The sequence below is a fragment of the Lynx canadensis genome, chromosome B4, assembly GCF_007474595.2.
Source record: "Lynx canadensis isolate LIC74 chromosome B4, mLynCan4.pri.v2, whole genome shotgun sequence".
In the NCBI taxonomy this organism is placed as follows: Eukaryota; Metazoa; Chordata; class Mammalia; order Carnivora; family Felidae; genus Lynx; species Lynx canadensis.
In genome coordinates, this window is record NC_044309.1 from 139,626,854 (window position 1) to 139,649,420 (window position 22,567).

At 63.5% G+C, this 22,567-nt stretch overlaps 1 protein-coding gene across 1 annotated transcript in view; it reads left to right on the forward strand.

The window, feature by feature from the left end:
* The window catches only part of TAFA5 (TAFA chemokine like family member 5), a 119,545-nt gene extending 98,122 nt beyond the window's left edge, over positions 1-21,423 (forward strand). Inside the window, exon 4 of the mRNA XM_030321937.1 lies at positions 20,871-21,423. Coding sequence (XP_030177797.1) covers positions 20,871-20,879 — 9 coding nt within the window. The 3' untranslated portion in view covers positions 20,880-21,423. The remainder of the gene's footprint in view (positions 1-20,870) is intronic.
* The last annotated feature ends 1,144 nt before the right edge of the window (positions 21,424-22,567 follow it).

The window sequence follows — 22,567 nt, forward strand, 5'->3', positions numbered from 1 at the left end:
GTAAGAGAAGAGTGACCTAACGTCTGTTCGTGGAGTAGAGGACCCATGATGACTTAGGTCGTTAGAGACATGGCTTCATCATTGAGAGTGCGTTCGATTACACAAAGGTGGCCGATAATAGATTCCTTCAAACTATGGCTGAGGAGAAAGCATGTGAAACGTGCGTGTGTATAAAGACCTGAACCGTGAACGGACCATAACCAGAAATCGTAGTGGGACGTGCTATTCATGACAACTTCTGTGCCAGCGGTGACAATAAACGTAAGTGGGTTAGTCTCCCCTACTAAAAGGCAAGGACTGCTTAAATCAGGTTTTAAAATAATCAAATATACTGAAATCGTTGTTGCACTATACGTTGATTTGGATGTAAACTTTAAAAATAAAATATAAATTAAATAAGTAAACGAATAATCAAATACAGGAAACCTTCTAAGGGCACTCCTACAAACAAAAAATTTAAAGCAACAAATAAATAAAGGTATACCTGGCCAAGGAGAGGGAAAGGAAATCAGTAGGTAAAAATGACCAAATTGGAACATGTCGATTTAATGCTTAAAGATGATACATGTAGGGTCCTACAGATGTTTATAGTTATTGACACATATCGATAATTAAAGTCCAGCATGATGAAAGTATCACGGATTAGCATACATTTCTGTGATGCAAGGCTGACTGCAAATAAAATGATCAGAAACATAATTTTTAGTTGGAAATTTATACAACCCTTACATCTGTGTTAAGATCAAGTAAAAACCACAGATAACAATAAAAATAACCAGGACGTAGATCTTTTGAACAATAAAAATATCACAGCTGAATTTGCAGGTATGTACTGAACAGTAACATACAAACAGGGTGTTTCCAGTTGCCCATTGTTGATGAAACCCTTGCAGAAGAATCCATAATCCACGAATGGAACCTGCCTAAGAGGGAAATGTGTCAACCTTCTTTTCTGGTCACTTTCCAGTATATGTAAGATGCCCCCCAAAATAAATAAATAAATAGTAATAACCCCAGCAGCCAGTACCTTCCCACAGTGTTTTGGTCAAACGGAAGGTCGGGGTGGGGAGGTGCGAAAGGATGAAAAAAGTGAAGCCACACTCGAGTAGCCGCGTTCAGGGTCTGAAGTCAGTCTGTTGCTCGAGGACCTGACACCTGCCCAACTCAGAGCTTTCTGTGCCTCGGTGTCTACATCTGTAAAATGGGTGGGATGCCAACCCCCTTGCTTTCCAAGGCTGCCATAGAATTAAAGGATTTAGAAGAGTAATACTGTCGCAGGAGAGCCAGCACATCCCAGACAATAAAGTCCGTGCAGTTTAATCACTTTCTAAATGTTATAAGAGCCACGGTGTATTGCCAGGCACAGTGAAAGATGGACTTTGGCATACTCATGTCTTTAAGTAGCTTTATCTTTAAACTTTTTTAATGTTTATTTGTTTTTGAGAGAGGGAGACAAAGTGTGAGCAGGGGAGGGGCAGAGAGAGCGGGAGACACAGAACCCGAAGCAGGCTCCGGGCTCCGAGCTGTCAGCACAGAGCCCGACGCGGGGCTCGAACTCACAGACCGTGAGATCATGACCTGAGCCGAAGTCGGACACTTAATTGGCTGAGCCACCCAGGCGTCCCAACAGCCGTGTTCTTAAAAACATTAACGTGCAGGTATCTTTTCCCCAAATACTGGAAAACTGCCCCATTCGTTTTAGGGACTAGGGAAACCACGACACCTGCTGTCTCCCCAGAGGTCCGAGAACACACAAAGCCATTGTGGTCCACAAAGACTGTGTCTGTGATGTGGCTCGGGCCGTGTGCTGAGCACTGGACTCACTCAGCAAAGTGCCCTTGGGGGCCCCCGTGTGCCCCACGTTGTTTTGGGCTAGTGGATACATCTGGGGGACCCCCGGAATGTGCGGGGGTGATTGGGACACACATCTGTGCCTGCATAAAGTAACAGAGTGCTGAATAACTCAGTCCTTTAAGGAACACAGCAGGCACCACAGAGTAGATTTAGGTAAGAAATAAACATCTATTTTAATATTTTAGAATCAGAAAAGACAACCAGCCCCACAAGAGGCTCAGATAAACACGAGCTCTAATTCCGTAGATGCTGAAAAAGGCTCCAGACAGGAAGCACATTTATTCCTAAGGAAAGTATCAGACCATAGCATCCATACCACAGACCTCCAAGGCCACCTGGAGGAGAAGGCAGGGGGCCCCCCCACCCCGGAACCTAACATCCATCTGAGATGACGCCGAGGCAGCCGGCAGCCGTCTCCGTGATGACCTTCTCGAAGATCTGGCAAGTGCAGGCACGCAATTATTTGATGCGAGAAAACACAGTCATTGTTACCCACAGATGAGGAAAACAGGTGTTTCCAAGCCTCTGCAGAAGCCGCTGAAATGCCTTGAAAACTAATCGGTTTATTAAAATGGACCAATTATGAATACAGAGGGTTGTCCCCTTGTGTTCATCTGTACATTTTTGCAGATACAAGCTGAGATCAGATAAGCTCTAGGTCAGAAGTCAGCAAACTATGGCCTGGTGGCCAAATCCGGCCCCCTACTTATCTTTATAAATAAAGTTTTATTGGAACGCAGCCTTCCTTTCACTTACAGATGGTCTAGGGATGCCTCGGGGCTGCAGCAGCAGACTTGAGTGGTTGCAGGAGAGACTCTACCCCCTGCAAAGCTAAAAATCTGTACTCCCTGCCCACTTGAGTTTGCCAACCCGGGGCTAGGTGAGGGGAAGTCCTCCGAGCCTGCCCGCGGGGATACGGAATTAGCAGCTGGTTGAATGTGGCGAACGTCGTTTAGGAGGCGAAAGCAGGTGAACTTGCCCGCAGACTTTAGGAAGAAACTTGCCTACCTGGCTGTAGAGGAGAGGCTAGACAAAACAGAAGCTGGTTCTGTTCCTACTTCAAGGCAAATGTGTTTCAAAAGCGTAAGGGTGTGTTAAAAATACACAAGTGAAATAAACCTGAGTAAGAGGGAGGGGAGATCTCTGTTGATAACAGGAGAAAACATGTGAAGTCACTCGAAATAACGTTTTAGTGAGAAAAGGTTGATTACCTGTATAAAGATAAGGGCAGAGTCTTATCAGGAGACAATTAAAGGGATTTGAATAAATCCCTTTTTCCATAAAGTCGGTGAGTGCCTAAACCCTGTGTGGTTGTCTGTGCCTTCAGATTTAATGTTTAGATTTAATACAAGTTCAGTCAAATCTCCGATGAAGTTTTTGGGAACATCACAAGGGATTTTACGTTTTGTGGGAGGGTAGGTCCGTCACGGTGGAGGTGGAGGAAGGCTCTGGGACAGAGGCCACCGAGGTGTCCACGTCCCACCAGGCGTGCACTTGGCTGTGCAGGGGGAGCTTGTGGGTGGCTGAGCCCTGGGCTGGGGGCCGCCGAGTGGCCCCCAGGCTGCACCCCAGCCGTCACCCCCCTGGTCCTTGATACAAGGACCGAGGACAGACTTAAAACCTGATGGAAAGTGTTAGCCTTCCCAGGGTTACTTCCTGCTCCACGGACATGTGGCCCCGAGTGGAACGTGGGCATCCGTGGGATGGACTGAGGGGTGCGGTGAGCTGCACAGACCAGTGGCAGAGGGACGGGCCCCCGACAGCGGGCCGGGGAAAACGGGCTTCGTATTTGGGGGCAACTCAAGTCAGACAGAGTCTGACCGCTCACCTCACTCCACATTGAATTCCCCGGGGACTCCATACTGGACGTGGCCACCCAGACCGTGGGACGGCAGGAGAAAGTGAGGGGACAGGTGGCTTCAGGGTGAGGACAGGGATGCAGTCGCTATAAATCGCGTCTGAGGAATCGGGAATAACCAGGCACACTCCGGACAGTACACATGCTCCGACGCTGTTGTGCACACGCACGTAATTCCACCTGTTCAGGCTGACGGCCACCGTGAGCCATAGACTGTTCTCCCCACTGTACAGATGAGGACGCCGTGAGGTTCCAGAGTCAGCCGGAGCCCGACAGGCCCACGCGGGGCCCCGCCTTCAGCGGGCCGCCCGGACTTACCTTGACAGCCCAAACCTCCGAAAGCCAAACCCACCTTCCCAAAAACAGGTCACAGGGTCAGGAGGCAGTGGAGCCCCCACAGCAGGGCTGGCTCCGAACCGCGCGGACGAGGGACGGCACGCAGACAGGAGGCTAGCCCAGCGGCAGGGAGGTCCGGAAACGGCAAATGGGAACAGTGAGGAAAGTGGGGAGAGAGACCCCCAGTCGGGGAGCGGGCAGCCCGAACACGAAGGAGGTGCTCGTGTGTGGTTTTAATTCCGTTCGGTCTCACGTGGAGGCCTCGGGAAGGATGTGCCTAAGAACTGCCTTTCGAGAAAGCGCTTAGGGGACAGGCGTCAAGAGAAGCAGAAAGATGCTCGGGCCATTTGGAGGCCAGGCTGGCGGGTGCTCAGAAGGGAAACGTAGTCACCACATGACCCGCCTCTCCTGTCCCGCGGGACCCCGGGCGTCCGCCCGACAGAAGAGGAAGCCACGCCCACTCAGAGAGCCGTGCTCATGGGACCGCAGCGACATTGTGCGGCACGGCCCGGACGCCCTGCTGCTGATGAGTCCCGCCGTTCAGTGAATATCACTCCAGCAGAGCAAGGCCTCCGCTCGAGAGGCCGCACCGGGGACCAGCCCTGAACGCATCGCACAAGGTGAAAGACGCCAGACACGAAAGGCCACCTGTGTGTGACTGGCTCACAGGACCTGTTTAGAAAAGGCAGACGGGGGCGGGCAGAAAAGTCCGCTGAGGGGCTGCCGGGGCTGGTAGAGGGTGGTGGAGGGCGGTCGTGACTGCTGAGGGGTCAGGGTTCCTTGTATGCAGGGTGGGGGGGTTTCTCACGGGCTGTGGGGTGGGCCACACACCCCAGGAAACAGCAGGCATTGCCTGGACCCTCTGGAAGGGTGACTGCCGCGTGGGAGCCGAATTCGGTGCAGCTGCTACAGACAGGTACATGGAGACGTCCTTTTGGCCAGTCCTCCGTCCTTTTGGTGAGTCCCAGGGCTCGGGACCGACAGCGGCCCCAGTGTGGGCACCGCCCAGTCCCAGGGCTCGGGGACGGACAGCGGCCCGGCGGGGCTCCAGCTCAGAGGCCCAGACCCGGCCGCGCAGAGCTGACTCCATACTGGGAGTGTTCATTTTCCCGTCAGTGGCCCCAGGAAGGAGACCGGGGAAGGGGTTTGATCCTGAGCTCCCGGAGCACACAGGGCCGCCCTCCCCACTGTGGACGGCAGACGGCAAGGCGTCGGCCAGAGCACTTCTGGTGCCACCTTTGAAGTGCGCCACCCGCCCGCTCTGTCATCTCTGCGTCTCCTAGGTGCCACCTGCCTGTGAACGTGGGCCACGGGTCTGCTGCTCGCGGCAGGTGGCCGAGGCCGCCATGCCCCCGTGCCGGCTGGGGTCCGGTGTGGGGCTGGCAGGGGCAGCCGCCCGGTTAGCGCAGGCGAGGGAAGGACCTCAAAGCCGGCGCTGCCGTTGGGGGGGGCGGGGACAGAGGGCGGGTGTCCAGGCTGCAGACCTCGCCCTGGATTGTCAACGCCCCCCTTCGGAAGGCCGCCTGGCAACCTGGGCTGTCGTAAAAGACCCGAGACTTTAGGGAGCTCGAAGCCCAGTCGGTCTCCCTGCCAGCAAGGAGGTGGCGGTGACCGGACCCAGCTGGTGGCCCTGCCCTGGCCGCACGGGCACAGGGAGTGGGCGCGTGGAGGCAGTGAGGGGGCATCGGGTCCTCCCGGGAGTCGTGGGCAGAGCTGGACTCGGCAGGAGCCCCGAGGGGACTCGGGGTCAGTCTCAGCCTGGGGTCCTCACCCAGTGGGGACACCTCCCTGAAGGAGCCGGGCTGCACCTGGGCAGGAGGCTCCCGGCCTCGAGAGGGTCCCGGCCTCGAGAGGACCGAATGGAGCCATCACCTTCCCTAATGCAGCATTAGCGGGACGGTGACGCACAGCAGAACAGACAGAGTGGGGCGCCCCTGCGGGGTCTGCGGGCCAGAGCCTGGCTCAGGATGGAGGGCCCTCACCTGCCTGCTAAAGGCCGACAGAGGGGGTCCTCCCAGAGCAGACGAGGTCTCCACACGCCCCTCTGTGGAAGGGGTCGGGGGCGGTCGTGTTGGAGACCCACGAGGGGCCCAGCACATGGTCATGAGTCCGGGGCAGTCCCTGTGGGTTCTGCCAGGGCCGGACGGGCCCCTGCTCTCAGGGGAGAGGGCAGGCTGGGGAGGGGGCAGCAGGGAGCTTCCGCGAATGTCGCCGTGACTTCTCAGATCTCGGAGAGACTCTCAGTGGGAACCCGAGCATCTGAACCCCCCCCCCCCCCCCCGCCCCGTGTGACCTCTGTGACCTGCATGACCAGATCTCACTGGGGCATTCCAGCCGTGTGGGCCCCGGTGCCACCTCCCAGGTGGGCGTTTGCCCGGGCGGGCCCACTGGTGGACCACAGCCGTCCCAGCCCCTGTGTCACCTGGGGCCACGTGAGATCACTGGGTGGGTCCCTGTGTCACCTGGGGCCACGGGAGGTCACCGGGCGGGTCTCTGTGTCTCCTGGGGCCCTGGGGGGACACCGGGCGGGTCCCTGTGTCTCCTGGGGCCCTGGGGGGGTCACCGGGCGGGTCCCTGTGTCGCCTGGGGCCCTGGGGGGGTCACCGGGCGGGTCCCTGTGTCGCCTGGGGCCCTGGGGGGGTCACCGGGCGGGTCCCTGTGTCGCCTGGGGCCCTGGGGGGGTCACCGGGCGGGTCCCTGTGTCGCCTGGGGCCTGGGGGGGCCACCGGGCGGGTCCCTGTGTCGCCTGGGGCCCTGGGGGGGTCACCGGCGGGTCCCTGTGTCGCCTGGGGCCCAGGGGGGGTCACCGGGCGGGTCCCTGTGTCGCCTGGGGCCCTGGGGGGGTCACCGGGCGGGTCCCTGTGTCGCCTGGGGCCCTGGGGGGGTCACCGGGCGGGTCCCTGTGTCGCCTGGGGCCCTGGGGGGGTCACCGGGCGGGTCCCTGTGTCGCCTGGGGCCCTGGGGGGGTCACCGGGCGGGTCCCTGTGTCGCCTGGGGCCCTGGGGGGGTCACCGGGCGGGTCCCTGTGTCGCCTGGGGCCCTGGGGGGTCACCGGGCGGGTCCCTGTGTCGCCTGGGGCCCTGGGGGGACACCGGGCGGGTCCCTGTGTCGCCTGGGGCCCTGCGGGCCCCACTCATGGCATCCCTTCCGACTTTCTTGCATTGGCACCATCTGTGCCTTCTGCTTTCCGTTTGTAAAAAGCAGAGTGAGAACTTAAACAGCCAACGAAACCGTGGACGCAGGATCCTTCCGGATTTTAGAGCCGTCTCTCTCTGCGCCTCATGTGGCATCCCGCGTGCCCGCAGCCCCGGGCTGTGCTGGCTTTTGGCACCTTGCCAGTGGCCCTCGCGGGCTGGGGAGTGAGCCGCCTGTGGGCTCCGAGGGCTCAGGCTGGGTGGGAGCGATTCCCTGAGACGCGGGAGGCTGGGCTGAGGCTGGGGCTTTTTCAGGGCGGAACAGGCTTCCTTGTAGACCGCTGCGCACGGTGACACCTCTATTTGGGACCTAAGGGACGAGCCTCCCCTTATTTATTCAGGGGGCCCTGTGCACGCACGAGAGCCCAGACGAGGAGCCCGCAGGCCGACTCAAGAATGACCTCAGTGTTGCCGCACGTGCGCGGATAAGTGTGTCGTGCGATCTTGAGTAGCTCCTTGGACAACTGACCGTTCCCATTTCCACTCCTGCATGACGAGGGGGAATCGTGCCCCTGCAGAAACTGTCTGGCCAGTGCCTTTTCAGAGTCCCATTTAGTGGATGTAGAAACTGAGGCTGTGGGTTGCTGAGTGCCTTTCCTGAGCTCTGCAGGGAGGGCAACAGAGAGGCCCCAGTGTGGAGACTTTTCTGGGCAAAGACCTGCCTGGGACGCACGAGGGGAGAGGACGGGGGCTCATCTGTGGCCCCAGAAGGAAGGGAAAGGCGGGCCGTGGAAACCTGCCTGGCACCAGGAGAGCTGTGGCCGGGTCTGCGAGCCCCAGAGACGTCCCCCGTGGGGGTGTCCAGCCACAGGAGAAGATGGGGAGCGCCAGCTCAGACCTGCCCTGTAGCGGGTCCCCAGCAGCCTGCGAGGGCTCAGGACCAAGTACAGATAGACCAGACGGGGCAGGGACACAGTGAGAGAGGCTGAAAGCCACCGGGCTGGGGTGGCCCACGCCCTGCACTCGCCAGGGGAGGCTGCTGTTGCCATGGGTCCTGGACCCTGTGAGCACCTCCCACCAAATCTGAGCCCACAGTCAGGATGGCCCCGCAAAGACCCTCCAGGGCGGGGGGGGGGCGGGAGGGGGGCAGGCGCGTCCAATGTGCACACACAGCCACACGCCCACCCCGCCTGCACACACACCCTCACGTGTACACACAGCCACACCTCTGCACACACCTACACTGGTGTTCTTTTCCGCGTGTCCGTGGGGGGCCTGTGTCCACTGGGCAGGTAATCAGCCCCCCATCTCTTTGTAGCTCTCTCAAGTGGGGTCCTCAGGGCGCCTGGGTGGCTCAGTCGGTTGAGCATCCGACTTTGGCTCAGGTCATGATCTCGCGGTTCGTGGGTTCGAGCCCCGCGTCGGGCTCTGTGCCGACAGCTCGGAGCCTGGAACCTGCTTCCGACTCTGTGTCTCCCTGTCTCTCTGCCCCTCCCCCGCTCATGCTCTGTCTCAAAAATAAATAAACGTTAAAATAAAATGGGGTCCTCGTCACAGAAAAGCCGGGGGGGCCCTAGGAGCCAGTGAGGCTCCCGGTCACGCAGCACCCTGGTATTTCCGGGGCACAGCGGCTGGTCGCTCCGTAAGGGCCTGGTGAGCAAACGTGGGGTCAGAGCCCAAGGCTCAACTGTGACTCTGCCTCGAAGGCACAAAACCCTCCTCACCATGCTCTCCTTCGATCAAGGTCTCGCCTTCCCAGCCGCCCTTGTCTTAGTCTTAGAAACGGATGCTAGTGTCCTTGGTGACCGTGACCCCAAACCAGGGGCCCCGTGATGCGTGGGTGCCCTCCCCAAGGAGGAGAAAACGTGGCTTTCCTATAGCAGCGGCCACTCAATAGAAATAGCAGACTGGTATCTACCAAGTCAGCTCCCGAGAGCCCGTCTGAGCTAGGATCCAGCTGGACCAGACTTTCTAGAAACTTCTCCAGGGAGATGGACCCCAAGAAAGACAGCTATGAGGAAAGGAAGGAAATAAGCCGCTGTAAAGAAAGAAATCTAGTTTTCCCATATGAGATTCAAAAAGGTCTTATTTTCTAGAGAGAGAAGCTACACTGTTTAGCTGAGCAGTGAATTCATGTTCCTCCACCTCTCAGCTGCGGGAGGTAACGTGAGTCCGAGACTCCTTCTGGCTCTCGCTGTAGAAGTTGAAGGGAAGGGCACACTCCTTCCCAGGTGCGGCCCTGGCACCACCCGCCCCACTTCTTCCCCCGGCTCTCTGCCTCATGGCACAGAAGGGCTGCGCAATCACTGCCAGCCTGCGTCCCCCCCGAGGCCCCGGCTAGAGCAGCCGACCGCTTCCGTGTTCGTGGCCGGGCTGAGCAGCAGGTGTTCCGAGGGGTGACATGGCTTAGGTGTCTGCAGCAATCCACGTGCACCCCGAGGTGACTCTGATCTCAGACTCCCTGCTTGGGAGCAGAATGACTGAAAAAGACACACATTGAGACAGATCTGGGGCGAGGGGTTCGTGGTGGCGCCGTCCTCTGCGTGTGCTTGCTTTCCCGCCATCTCTGTGCGCTGTCTCTGCCTGGTATTTGCCGTGCACGCCTCCCAGCACCACCACCGCCCCCCACCCCACCCCCCTGCCCCACACGGTTCAGTTCAGTCACCGCAGTCCGCGGTCTGTGTCCTCAGCAGGCGGGTGCCAGCCCCGGGGACCTGCCCCCGCGCCTGTCCTGGGACACCTGGGCTGTTCTGCCAGTGGGAGTCTGATTAGCACCAAACGTGCTGACTCTCGGAGAGTCTCGGCGACCCCTCCCCCGTCTAGGCTGCCCGCAGCCCTCCCACCTCTTCCCAGATCCTGCTCCGCTCAGCGAGGAGCTCAATTCGCGGCCCACCTCCTCAGGCCCGGGGAGAGCTGGGTGGCTCAGGGGCCTTGCAGATGGGGAACAGGGGCCCTGGGGTCCCCCAGCTTCTCCCCGTTGGCTCCCCGGGCCCATCCCCGAGCTGCGGGAACGACCACACGGTGCCCAGCTGCTCTCTCCGGTCACAAGGGGCACTGACCGCTTCACGCTGCTTAGTAGGCAGCAGGGATGTGCTGTGAGGTCGCCGGGCCAGGACAGGCGGCCCCCAGCCTGTCGGGCTCAGCCCCCACCCGGGCTCCCCTGTGCAGAGCACAGAACCTTCTGAACCGCCTCAGCGAGGGCGCAGCCAGCACCGGCCGGAGGCCCTGAGCCCGGGTCAGAGTCCAGTGCGTTATGTGTCCTCACGGGGGCCCCCCTGATTGAGGGGACATTTCACAGAGAGCAGGGGGGCTAGCGTGTGCCCTTGTGGGTTGTGGGTTCGGGGGGATGACAGGCTTCACTCTGTGTCTCCTAACTGCTCCCGCAATAGCCGGACAGCAGCGTCGTCGTCATCCCAGGGTGGTCAGCAAATCCCACCAAGCACCGCCGGACCGTGGCTGATGAGCGGTAGAGGTGGAGGAGGGGCCGACCGTCCTAGAAGCAGCAGCTTGTCCCAGCAGGGTGACCTGGGCAGGGCAGGCCCCCTGGCTCGGCCCCGGGGACGCTGGGGCACCTCCTTCCCCGGGGCGGTGTCCTCAGACCCCACCCAGCCGCTGCGAGATCCCAGGCGCTCTGTGTTCTGCATGAGGGAGACGGGCTCCTCTGGGAAGGGTCGTGCCCCCTCCACGGGGTCAGGTGTCACGGATATCCCAGACTCAGGATTCGGTTCATAAACACACGGGCCCACGAGCTTCATCGTGTGGAGCCCGACGACCAGATGTGGGGCTGAGGATGACCCCGTGGGGAAGGTCCAGAGGGAAGGGAGAGTCCGGACCTCATCCTGGTCGGGGGCAGCTGTGCAGCCCCCCTTACACCCGCCCCGTCGCCCGAGGGGCAGCTGTGCCCCAGCAGCAGGGAGCCCGGCCTCTCGTCCAGCCTCTCCTGTGGGAGGCCCTCTGCTGCCCCTGCAGGGACAGAGGAGGAAGGGCCCGTCCTCCTGACCACTCCGGGAAGGAGGTTTCTTTCTGGAATTAGTGAGTGTTTGTGACGATCTGACCCACGGCCCCCAGACACTTTCAGGTCCTGCTCCGGGGCCTGGAACGTGGCCTTAGAAGCCAGGGGGCACTTTGCAGACGTGATCTGAAGCGGGGGCCGTGGGGTGGGGATCGTCTGGGGGGCTCCACGTGCGGCCACAGATGTCCTTGTAGGGGGCGGCAGGGGAGCGGCCGTGGGAGGGCAGCGGGGGAGATGCTGGCCGCTGCCTCTGCAGGTGGAGGGAGAGGGGAGAGGAGGCCCCCAAGGGCCACGTCTCCCCTCGGCCACGGCGGGGTGGCCCCTGGTCCTCGCCCCCTAAGCCCCGGTCGCACGTTGGCCTCCGGACCTGAGAGCCGCCCGGGGAAGCCGTGTCTTTGCCGCCTCCGTCAGGTGCACGGCCGGCTCCTCGGCCCGCTCGGGGCTCGGGGGTCTGCGCGCGTGGCTGCTGGGACGTGAGCGGGCCCGGAGCCACGGCTCGTGTCCTCCATGTAGAGGTGACACCAGCAGCCTTGGAACCCGGGCTGAGTCCAGTCTGTCCTGGGGCTTCTCCAACCGACGTCCGGGAGGTTTCCTCGGTCACCGGAGCCGGCGAGGGCCCCGCCCCCGGCACTTGGATGGACCCCCAGCCTCACCCCCACCCTGGACGTCGTCATCACCTCACCGGCGGGGAAACTGAGGCTCCGAGAGGTCAGGATTCAGTCAGACCATCCGGCTGGCAGGCCACCGAGCCCAGACCCGTGTGGGGCACAAAAGGCAAGAGTGATGTGCTTCAGAAATCCCTGCGTGGGTGACACCAGCTGAGAAGCTTCCCATCACTCGGACCCGAGGGTCAGATCTGCCCGAGCAGCTGTGGGTTCAAAGTCGAGCGTTTACATTAGGGTCGTGTGAGGTCAGCGGGCGGGGCCCTGATCCCTCAGGACCCGTGTCCTGGTGAGAAGGGACACAGGGTCCACACATGCAGAGAAAGGCCGCATGAGGACACGGGGAAGGGTCGGCGTCCACACGCCACAGAGAGGGGCCTCAGGAGAGACCAGCCCCGCCCGCGCCTGGATCCCCACGCGGCTCCGGTCGAGAGAGGACGAGGGTCTGTGGTTGGAGCCACCGGGCCTGCAGTGTCGGCTGTCGGGTCGCTGGTACCGCCCCTCCCATCCAGACGGCGGCTGCTGGGTCCCTGTCACCGCGGCTTGTGTCCTCGCCATGGCCCACCCCCGTCCTCTGGCTTACGCGAAACTCTTAAAATGAAACTGCGTGTTTTTTCTTAAAAGCAAACAAACCAGAACCACACCCCCACACTGGTGGGGAGACCCGTCCTGTCCCAGTGTCACAGAGAAGGGGCGCAGGGACCCAGAGCGCCGAGGGCGGGGGCCTGACGGTGGGTGTGTCTGAGAGCACCTGCAGGCTCCGGGCCCTTCTCTGAGGCTCCTCCCACCGTGGCTCCGCCCCCCACCCCGCCCCGGTACCCCCAAGCCCCTGAGGCAGATGTCGGCCTCATCCCCCAGGGAGGTTAAGAAGAGGGCCCAGATCACAGGCTCCCTTCATACCTGGGCAGACCGGCTCCAAAGCCCGTGCCTTACGAGCACGTCCTGTCCCCCAGCCCAGAGCCCGGCCCGGGATCGCTCGGCCATGCGGACACTGGCGGTTTGCCCACAGATCCGGGTCCATCAGCTTCTGGGACTGCTTCCTCCCTCCCTCCTTCCGTCCTTCCTTCCGTCCTTCCTTCCCTCCCTCCCTGGACACACACAGCGCGTGCCAGGCCGTCTGCGGCTCCGGAAATACACAAGGAACGTGTCCCCATGAGCACAGGTCTTGCCTCGGGGAACACGCCTGGTAGCGGAGGATGTGGGCAGTAGAGGGTCGGCCCGCGGGGGGCTTGCTCGGAGCTGATGTGAAGAGGGAGGGGGCACAGGTGAGCGGGGGGGGGGGCAGGGGGCCCGGAGACATGCGGATGCTCAGAGCAGAAACGGGGCCTTCAGGAACCTCACCCAGGATGTGTTGGAGGCAGCGTCCAGGTGCTCTGGGGCCTGAGGGATCAGCCCCCGGGGCCACCCCCACCCCGCCCCCGACCCCCCGTCAGCCCCCGGGGCTGCCCCCCCACTCCCCCCATCAGCCCCCGGGGCCGCCCCCACCCCGCCCCCGACCCCCCCGTCAGCCCCCGGGGCTGCCCCCCCACTCCCCCCATCAGCCCCCGGGGCCGCCCCCACCCCGCCCCCGACCCCCCCGTCAGCCCCCGGGGCCGCCCCCACCCCGCCCCCGACCCCCCCGTCAGCCCCCGGGGCCGCCCCCCCACTCCCCGCATCAGCCCCTGGGGCCGCCCCCACCCGCCCCCCCCGTCAGCCCCCGGGGCCGCCCCCACCCCCCCCCTGTCAGCCCCGGGGCCGCCCCCCCCCACTCCCCCCATCAGCCCCCGGGGCCGCCCCCACCCCGCCCCGATGAGGAAAGAGCGAGTTGCACACACAGCCGCAGGACGAGCAGAAACCGTTTTGGGTGGAGGGCTGGGCTCTTCACCACCTGCTCGGGGGACCCTAAAACCTCAGTTGTTCTCCCTTTCAGTGTTAGAGGCAGTTGTCTGGTGCTGGCTCCGTCAGACTTGGTCTGATGGTTTATAAACAGGAAGTGGGGAGGTGGGGATGTGTTTACACCTGGGGAAACTGAGGCAGGCAGCGCCGAAGTAACCTAGGGTGCTTAGATCACAAACAGCCGAGCAGTGCCAAGACCCTGGACGCGAGCCCCGACCTGGTGCTAAGAGACCCTGGGAAGCAGTGGTCCGGCCGTGGCCCCAGGACACGTGTGGTGGCCACGTGGTCCAGCCTCATTCTAGAGCAGGAGCAGGAGGGGCCTCCGAGCCTGTCATCTAAGAGGACCGTCTCAGTTCGCGTCGCCATCCCTGTGGCCAGGCCCGTGCTCAGGGGGCTCCCCGCCCGGCCCCCCAGGCCGATCAGCCTCCTGACCGGTGTCAGAGCCTCACCTCCCGAAGAGCCAGGCAGGACCTCACGCCTGCTGGAAACCACCCAGCGCCCTGCAGAGTGAGCCCGGGACGCAGTGAGTCGCAGGCTGAGAGGGAGGACGGACAGGGGTGGACCCGGTGAGCCCACGCCCGGGGACCCACCGCAGGGTGCATGGAGCGCGCCTCGCCCGGCCCAGACACGCCTGTGCCGCTCACACGTCGGGACGGAGGATGCGGGGGCTGCTCTGAGGTCGCCAACCCACTCGGTGACCCCAAGGAGCTGCCGTCAGCCACGTCGGGCAAGCCACGGCCAGTCCGGTCACTCTGATGAGCCTGGGTTTGGGGAGAACATGGGGTCCAGGCTTCCTTGTGTGTGGACTGGCCATACAGCTTCAGGGAACAGTCCCGGAGAGGAAACCACGCACGGGTGGCGGGACCCGGCGGGATGACGCGTGGCCTTTCCAGAAGCTTCTTCCTTGCTTATGTCTTTATCTTCCCCATGGCAACAGCTCTTTCCGAGCCTCTATCCAGGCAGGCTGCCGTCGCCTCCATGTCTCACGGTGTCTGCGTGTCTCCTGTTTATTAGGACCTTTTGTTCGGGGCTCTCAATCCAGAACGGCGCGTTCTTGAGTACAGGTGCCTGGTCCTGACCTCGCATCAAACACAAGCTTTTAATGAGGAACAGAAAATGCCGCACCTTGGACTCGGGCTGGAAAGTTCTGTCATGTTTTTTAGACGACCGAGTACTGAGGGAAACCTGCCTGTCACCGCAGAGAACTTTCCGGGGTGGGCGGAACGACCCCCGGATGGGGCTCTGGTGGCCCCACAGCACCATCCCGGCCCGCAAGCTGACAAGGCACCGCGCGCAGGTGGCCTGTCCGTGAGCATCTTCCTGAGGCCGAGGGGGCACAGGAACCACCCACTCGGGACACTTCCCCAGGGCAGGGGTGTCACGGCCGCAGGGCCCCAGCCCGCTGACCCAGGTGCCGAGTCCTGAGCCCTCGAGTGTGCGGGTGAGGGGGGCCCCCCAGGACGGACGCGCTCTCGAGAGGCGGGGCTATTCACAGGGGACTCTCCCTGCAGCCTGACGGTCCGATGGCCCTCTCGGTCCCTCCAAGCCCGGGGCTCACCGGCTCCACGTGTCCCCGAGCAGGTGGGCGCCCATGTGGTCACTGGAGCTCAGCTGTGCGGGCCCCAGGGGAGGGGGCAGCCGGCCAGGACAGCAGGAGGGTTCCCCCGGGGTCCCCTGTGTGGGCCGGCCGACCTCAGGGTGTGACAGAAGCGGGCGTTCCCGAGGAAGGGAGCCAGAGGCCAGTGAGGCCGCTCCCCGGGCCCAGCAATGTCCTGCCGCAGGCAGAGGCCCCCACACGTCAGCTTTTGGTTGAGCTGTGGCCACCCGCACAGGCCACGAGCCGGGAGCCCTGGGAGGTCCCGAGATGGGCCTCCACCTAAGGTTCCTGAGCTGGACACGCTTCTCGCTCCCCCCCCAGGGCCGGGAGCGCCCTGCTGGCTTCTGCCCACACCTGCGAGGACCCTGCCTCCGGGCCCGCCGGACCCATCACCGCAGCTCTGACTGCAACTCAGTCCCTGTCACCAGGCCTAGGGAGGAGCTGGTGGCCATCACCAGCTGTGGGCCGGGCCGGGACTTTGTGGGGGTCAGGCCACCCCACCCGTCCGTCTCTGGGGGCCAGGCACAGGGTGGGGAAGGGGACTGGGGCTCTTGACGACAAAGGCCTCGCGCCGGACTGGCCCTCGTGCAGGTGCCCTCTGCGTGCTGCCCTCGGCCCTGTGCCCGGAGGCAGAAGGAGGAGAGATGCTCACTGAGGAGGAAAGCCACGCCCGCCTCTGCTCTGCCCAGACGTGCTGGGCTCAGGCTTCTCTCTCCAAGAGCCCAGGGAAGCCTGGCCTGAGCAGGACAGAGGCTGGGGACACCTCAGCTCCGCCGTGCTCGCCGTCCGTCCCCCAGTCCACCCAGGGGCACGGCACGTGAGGCCGGGGTGGGGGGAGGCCCGTGGCCAGGCGACGCGGAGGCAGACAGGAGCACGGCCGGCAGTGGTGGGTGGGGGCCTGTGGCCGAGGGAGGGGAGCCGGCACGGGGCACAGCTGCTGAGAAACCGGATGATGCCGGTCGGTCTGCACAGACAGACAGATAGACGTGTGGGGACCCAGGACAGGCCTCGGGGTGCAAACTGCTGAGGGAGGGAACTGTCAGGCCCTAGACAGTAGAGTCACGAAGGCTTATCGGTGGAGGGCAGGGCGGGCTGGGGTGGCTCCCGACACCGCCCCTGGGTCCTTGGCTCTCGTGCCGACGGACTGCCCTCCTGCACCAGGGCCGGTGCTTAAGTCCGGCCCCGGAATCCTCAACACGCCCTGCCAGCCAGGTGCTGCCTGGGTCCTGTCTCACAGCGGACACGAGGCCCGGCCCCAGCTGTGGGAGGGACAGGCTGGTGTGTGAGCTGGTGGCCGCACAGCGCCCCCACCGCAGCCGGCCCCGCGCTTGGTCGGAGGCCGTGCTCTGGGGGTCCTGCATCGAGCTACGCAGCCCAAGGGCTGGCCTGGGGCACACCCTCCGGAGACGCGGGGCCTGAGGGTTGCATCATCCTCGAGGGGCCGCCTCCCTCTGTGCTCAGCAGAGGTAGATGAGGCGGGGCGTTCCGCGGAGAGCCCTGGGTCGCCAGCGTTGACGTGAGAGCAGGACAGGGAAGCCTTGCCCGGCCCGGGTCAGACGCGGCCTCACCCTCGGGCGGGACCCCCACCCGCCACCCCGGGCTCTCTGCCAGGAGGACACCCCCCCCCCCCCGGGACGCCCTCTCCGGGAGACGAAGCCCGTCCTTCAGCTCTGCAGGGCCGGCGTGCCGTGTGATGGCCCGGGGCCCCAGGCCTTGTCACCCGGGGCGGGACAGCGGCCCCCCCTCTGCCTGGGGCCTCGTGTGGTGCACGGGCTCCGGATCCCTGGCGTCTTCAGAGCCACTGCAGTGATGAAGACATCCGTGTGTGGGGGAGTGCTGGAGACCAGCGGCAGCATTCTCTGAAATCCGTGGCTAATGAGCGAGCGAGCGAGCGAGCGGCACGAGCTTCTGGGAGGAGGCATGTCCCCTGCTCACAGCAGGTCGTGTTGTCAGGTGGTCCCCAGATGCCCGAGATCAGGGCAGCCGGCCTGGAGGAGGGCAGCTGGGCTGCAGAGACCCGGCTCCCGAGACCACCGTCTGCCTTCCGGGTCTGTGGGTTCCCAGGCCCTGCTCCTGCCGCCCCACCAGCGACCCCGACGGCCAGGTGTCCACCTGGCGCTGCCCTGGTGGTCCCGCCCGGTGACGGTGGGCAGGCCCCAGCCCACAGCTGCGGTGAACGCCCTCTCCCGTCCGTGGGGAACACCGAGGCCGAGCTGTCAGGGGAGAGCACGTGCGTGACGCTCCAGACGTCCTGGCCTCGGGACCCGGCACTGACCACCCCCAGGCCCCCGAGGAGGAGGGTCACCCCCTCCTGGGCCCTGTGGCAAGGGCACCCGATTCCCGTTTTATGCTGAGGAAGCAGGGCCGGGGGAGCGGGGTGCCCGGGGCTGGGCAGCGCCCCAGCTCACAGGCCTGGAGGCGCTAAAGCCCTGGAGTTCGTGACCCTGACGGGAGGCCGGCTGAGTGTGCTGGTGGACGTGGGGCCTGCGGGGACAGAACGTGTGCACCGGGGGCTTTGCTCCTGGGTCAGTGGGAGGGGCCGGCTTTGATTTCCAAGGAGCGAACGACAGCGCTGACCGTGCCTGGTGTCCCTGTGGCTGGCAGGGGGCAGCGTGTGGGGGTTGAGGCCGTGGCCTTGGGGAGGTTAAGTGACACGGGTCCGGCTGTACGGGGCACGGCCCCCTCGCTGCAGCGCTGGCCCGCGTGGTGCCCCCCCAGCCTCGTGGGGAGGGCACGGGCGCCGTGAGCAAAGCGAGAGGAACCGCATCTAGACGGAGGGTCTCACCCAGTTCGCGGGAGACAGTGAGGGATTCCCCCTCCAGCCCCGCGGAGGACCTGGCATTTCTGCCTCGTGGGCCACGTGGAGTTAGCCCCCCACCCCCCCCGTGTGCACACCACTGCACTGGGGAAGGAGACGGGCTGGAATTTTCCAAATACTTACCTTTGGATGTGGAAACGCCGGTGGAATTTCGTTGTTTACGTGCTTGCCCTTCCCCGTTGTCCCGTGAATGAGAAACAGAAAAGTAGACAGACTTTCCTCGGTTGAGCCCTGGGGGGCCAGTGAGGGTTTGTGCCCGAGGCGTCTGCATCAGCCCTCCCTGGCCTGGCTGGACGGTGGGGGCACGTCCCGGGCAGCGGGGGGAGGAACCCCGGCCAGGCGAGGGTCCCGCAAAGTGCTGGGGGCTCTGGGAGGCAGGGGGAGGGCCTGGATGTGACGCAGGGGATTGGGGAGCCAAGGGCGGCCCACGGGGGGGGGGGGGAGCGGACGGCAGGACAAGCCTCAGGGGGCACGTTGTCTCAAGACCCGTCTCGTTTTCCTCTCTGGAAAGCGCGGGGACGCAGCTGCTGAAGGACGGGACCGAGGCACAGGCCCCAGAAGAGCTCCAGGGAACAGAGTGAATCTTGACAATTAAAGCAATACGTTTTGGTTGCAAAGATGCGACCAAGTGCTCATGTGGTTTAATTGTCGGATTTCTAAAGCTTCCGGCCGCCGCCTGCCATCTGTATTCATGACCCCAAGGAGCCCCCCGTCTGCAGGACCCCGCACAGGCAGACCGTGGGGGACCTGGGGTCCCCGCCACCCGAGCCCCCGGGGTCCATTTCAGGCGTGGATCCTGAAGCACTCAGGGGTCGCTGACCTCCGGTGGTCACACCCTCGCCCTCCTCTGCTGTCTAGGACCTCGGTGGGAGGACGCAGATGTGTAGCTGGGGCTCAGCCGACCCTCAAGGGGCCCAGCTGATGACACCTCCCCCACCCCCCCTGCCCCGCCAGGGCTCCACGGCCGCATTGCGTGTGGGCCTGGGTCTGGGTCAGGCCGCACCCCCGTCAGTCACCTCTGTTCCCGTGGTTCCGGCGGCCGCGATCCCGGATGAGAGCCAACAGCTCCCTGTTCCCCCAGTGCTCGCAGATCCCACGCCGATTCCGCTCTGCCTGGGGCGGGGGCGGGGGGAGCCTGGGCAGGAAGCTGTAAGACCCCAGAGGGCGCTGGTGGGGGTGGAGCGGGCACAGGGGAGGGTCCAGACGCTTTGCCAGGTTTTGTTGCAGAAACGAGCCGCCCGCCCTCGGTGGCTCGTGGGGACCAGGCCGCGCCGGCCCTGCCCTGCTCCCTTCTGGCCACGGCCTCCGTCAGTGAGAAGAGGGGCCCTTGGCCTCCGGGGGAGGACGGGGTCACTGTGGGGGATCTGGAGTGCCTGGGGCGCCGAGGGCGCCAGGTGCAGCCTGACCTGTCCCCGGGAGACCGTCTGTTCTGTCCCGGGACGGCTCCCTGCAGCCATGTCACCTCAGGGGTGACGGGTGGGGCGTGGCCGGCCTGAGGACGGCCCCCCCACACCTACCGCGCGTAAGCAGCCGGGGCACGGTCGACTCCAGGTGGCGCCATCAGGATGGGCTTCTCCGCAGGGGCACCTGGGGAGAGGGTCCCCACGAGCAAGGACCGCTCGTGCCCAGCCTGGTGGGACTGAGAATTTGAGGGAAGGCTAAGAGGCCGTGGTGCGGCCAGCGGGGGTGGGGCAGGGGCCTGTGGGGCGGGCAGGGTTGGGCGGGAGTGTGGTGGGGGCCTCAGGCAGGTGGGGTGCAGATGGGGGCCAGCCGGAGGCGGGGGTGCCTCTGCGTGGAGAGAGAAGGCTGAGCTGGGATGGCTGACAGCCTCCCCACCCCGGCCGTCACTCTGTCCTGTGTCCCGTCCCCTGCATGGGGGCCCCTGCGGGGAGGCTGCTCAGGGCGGGACAGCCCCTGAGTGCCTGACCAGAGCCCCAGGGTCCCTGCCTGGGCCTGGGGCCACCTTGGGGGACAAGGGAGACAGGGGCCGCGTGGGGATTTGGGACGACCCGGGACCAGGCTTCTGGCCGCAGGTCCAGTGGTGTGAGGCTGTGTCGGTCTAGGGAGACCCCCGTGCCCCCCACTTCTCTGCCTTTGCTGCTTTAAGGGTGGCATTTTCCCCACACCACAGCCGTGGCTTGCGACCATCACCTCACATTTTGTGGCCGTGAGCGTGCTCAGCCTGACACGTTTGCTGGGACTCTGGGATGCAGGGGCGTCACCAACCAGGGGCTTGCATCCCGCCCACCTCTGGCCTCCCAGAGGCTCCGCGGGCCTGCGACACTTCATTACCATCACTTGTCGCCACGCAATTAGGCAACACCTGCTGTGTGCACGGAACAGCGCCAGACGGCATTAGGGAAACGGGTGGGCGGGGCTCAGAGCCAAACTGCCGTCCAGCACAGGCCGTGCCCTTGGCTAGCAGTGCTCAGGGCGGGAGCCCGCGGTCACGCCCGGCGCGGGGGTGGGGGTCCCCACCAGGGACACAGAGGAAGGACGGTGCTTCCCAGAGCGACTCCCTGTGGCAGGCGTAGACCTGAAGTGTGATGTGATGTCCTGGAGAAAGTACGCTGGTCTGAGCCAGGGGAGGGACAAGGACGGGCGTCCGTGATGCGCACTGCACCGCGCCCGAGGCCAGCCTGGCGGGCGTGCCCTGGGCTCCTTCCTTCCCGACCGGGACCCTTGGTGTCTGCGGGCTGACACTCTCTTCTCTCTGTTCCTCAGGTCTCCTGACAAACGCAGCCCCAGAGGGGCCCCGGGAGTGGCCTTGGCTCCCTGGAGAGTCCACGCCTCAGCCACGGCCCTCTGTCCGCCGTGGGCACCACCTGTTCTCTGCCACCCGCCCACCGTCCGTTTCTCTGTAGCCTGCCAAGGACAGCCCACTTCCCTGGCGTTCTGAGCTGAGTGTGTCCGCGGCAGCGAGGAGCCCGGCCTGGGACACAGCGGGGGCAGCGCTGGGCGTCCGCGGGAGCCTGGCCTCACCAGCCCGGGAAGAAGGGTGGCGCCGGGCCCGGGGCAGGACTGGCCTCTCCTTGTGCCCCAGACTGTCCGAATCGCTTTTATTTTCTTACCCTTTCAGTATTTACTCAATAGACCAAAGAGCAAATCTATTTTAACGTGGACTCACCCTCACCGTCCGAGTCCCTGGGTCCGACTGGGGGACACGGGGGCCGAGACGTGCCGGGGGCCCCGGCGGGGCGCGGAGGGCGGCCCTGGCGGGCGCGTCCGCCCCACGGACACTGCGGCGCGCCCTGAGAGGGGCCCAGCTGGCGGAGGACACAGCCCCGCGGACCGCGGCCGGCGATGCCCCCACGCGGACCCCGCGAGCGAGTGCGCCTCGCCGGGGACACAGACCACGGCGCCCGCCCCGCGCGCTGTGCTTAGATGGACCTGACCGACTAAAATCACTTTCTGTTTTAACCAGTCACACCTGCCTCTCTGCAGCTCATTTCTGATAGTGGGATAATCCAGTATTCGCCAAGAGCATGTTGGGTCTCCCGTGACCGCTGTCTCCTCTGATACACCATTTAGCTCCAGAAAGCAAATTAAAGAAAACTCGAGTAACACTTGTTTGAAAGAGATCATTAAATGTATTTTGCAAAGCCTAAAGTTATATATTTAACAGTTTTTATATGCTGTATATTTGTAGAAAATCCTATTTAACAGTTCATGTTGGTAGCCCTGGCCGACCCGAGAGGCCGGCAGAGCGCGGTGTCTCTGGAGGTTCCGGGGGTGGGCGCGGGGGGCCCCCGCCGGGCGCGAGCGCAGGACTCTGGGGACAGCAGCCGAGGACGCGCCCGACGTCGCGGGAGCCGCGGCGGGCGCCAGCGGGGACGCGGCTGTCTTCACCTGGCTCGGGCCAGGGCGCGGCTCCCCTCCTGCCCGTGTCCGCGGACGCGGTGTGTGCGTCCTCTTCCGACGGATTCCGCGTCCCTTGTTCTCACCCCCCACCCCCACATGGCGGGTCTGGAGGGGTCTCTGCAGCCGACCCCCGGCCCCAGTCCACGTCCCGCCGGCTCTGTCTTCACGCCGGACGGCTGAGACGCTGGGGTGGCCACCGCGTGCGGAGGATGGCCGGCGCCTGACCCTCCCGACCTTCTCGCGCCCTCGGTGCAGGGCAGGGTCTCCGGGCCCAGTGAGCAAGGGGCAGTTCTGTTTCCCCGTCCCCTGGCCGTCGTCCGCCGGGTTCCTCCGTTCTCCTGAGTTTCCGCTGAACTACACTACCTGATAGTCCGATTAACAGGTGTTAATGCTAGTTCGATGCTACTAAAAAAAAAGAAAAAAAAGAAAGAAAAAGTAAAAAAAAAATATATACATATATATATAGAAGCTGTTCCAGCAACCCATAGACTACAGATAGGAGAGAAGATCCATTTAGACCCGTTTCAACGTCCATGAGCATTTAATTTACCTTTTGGTCA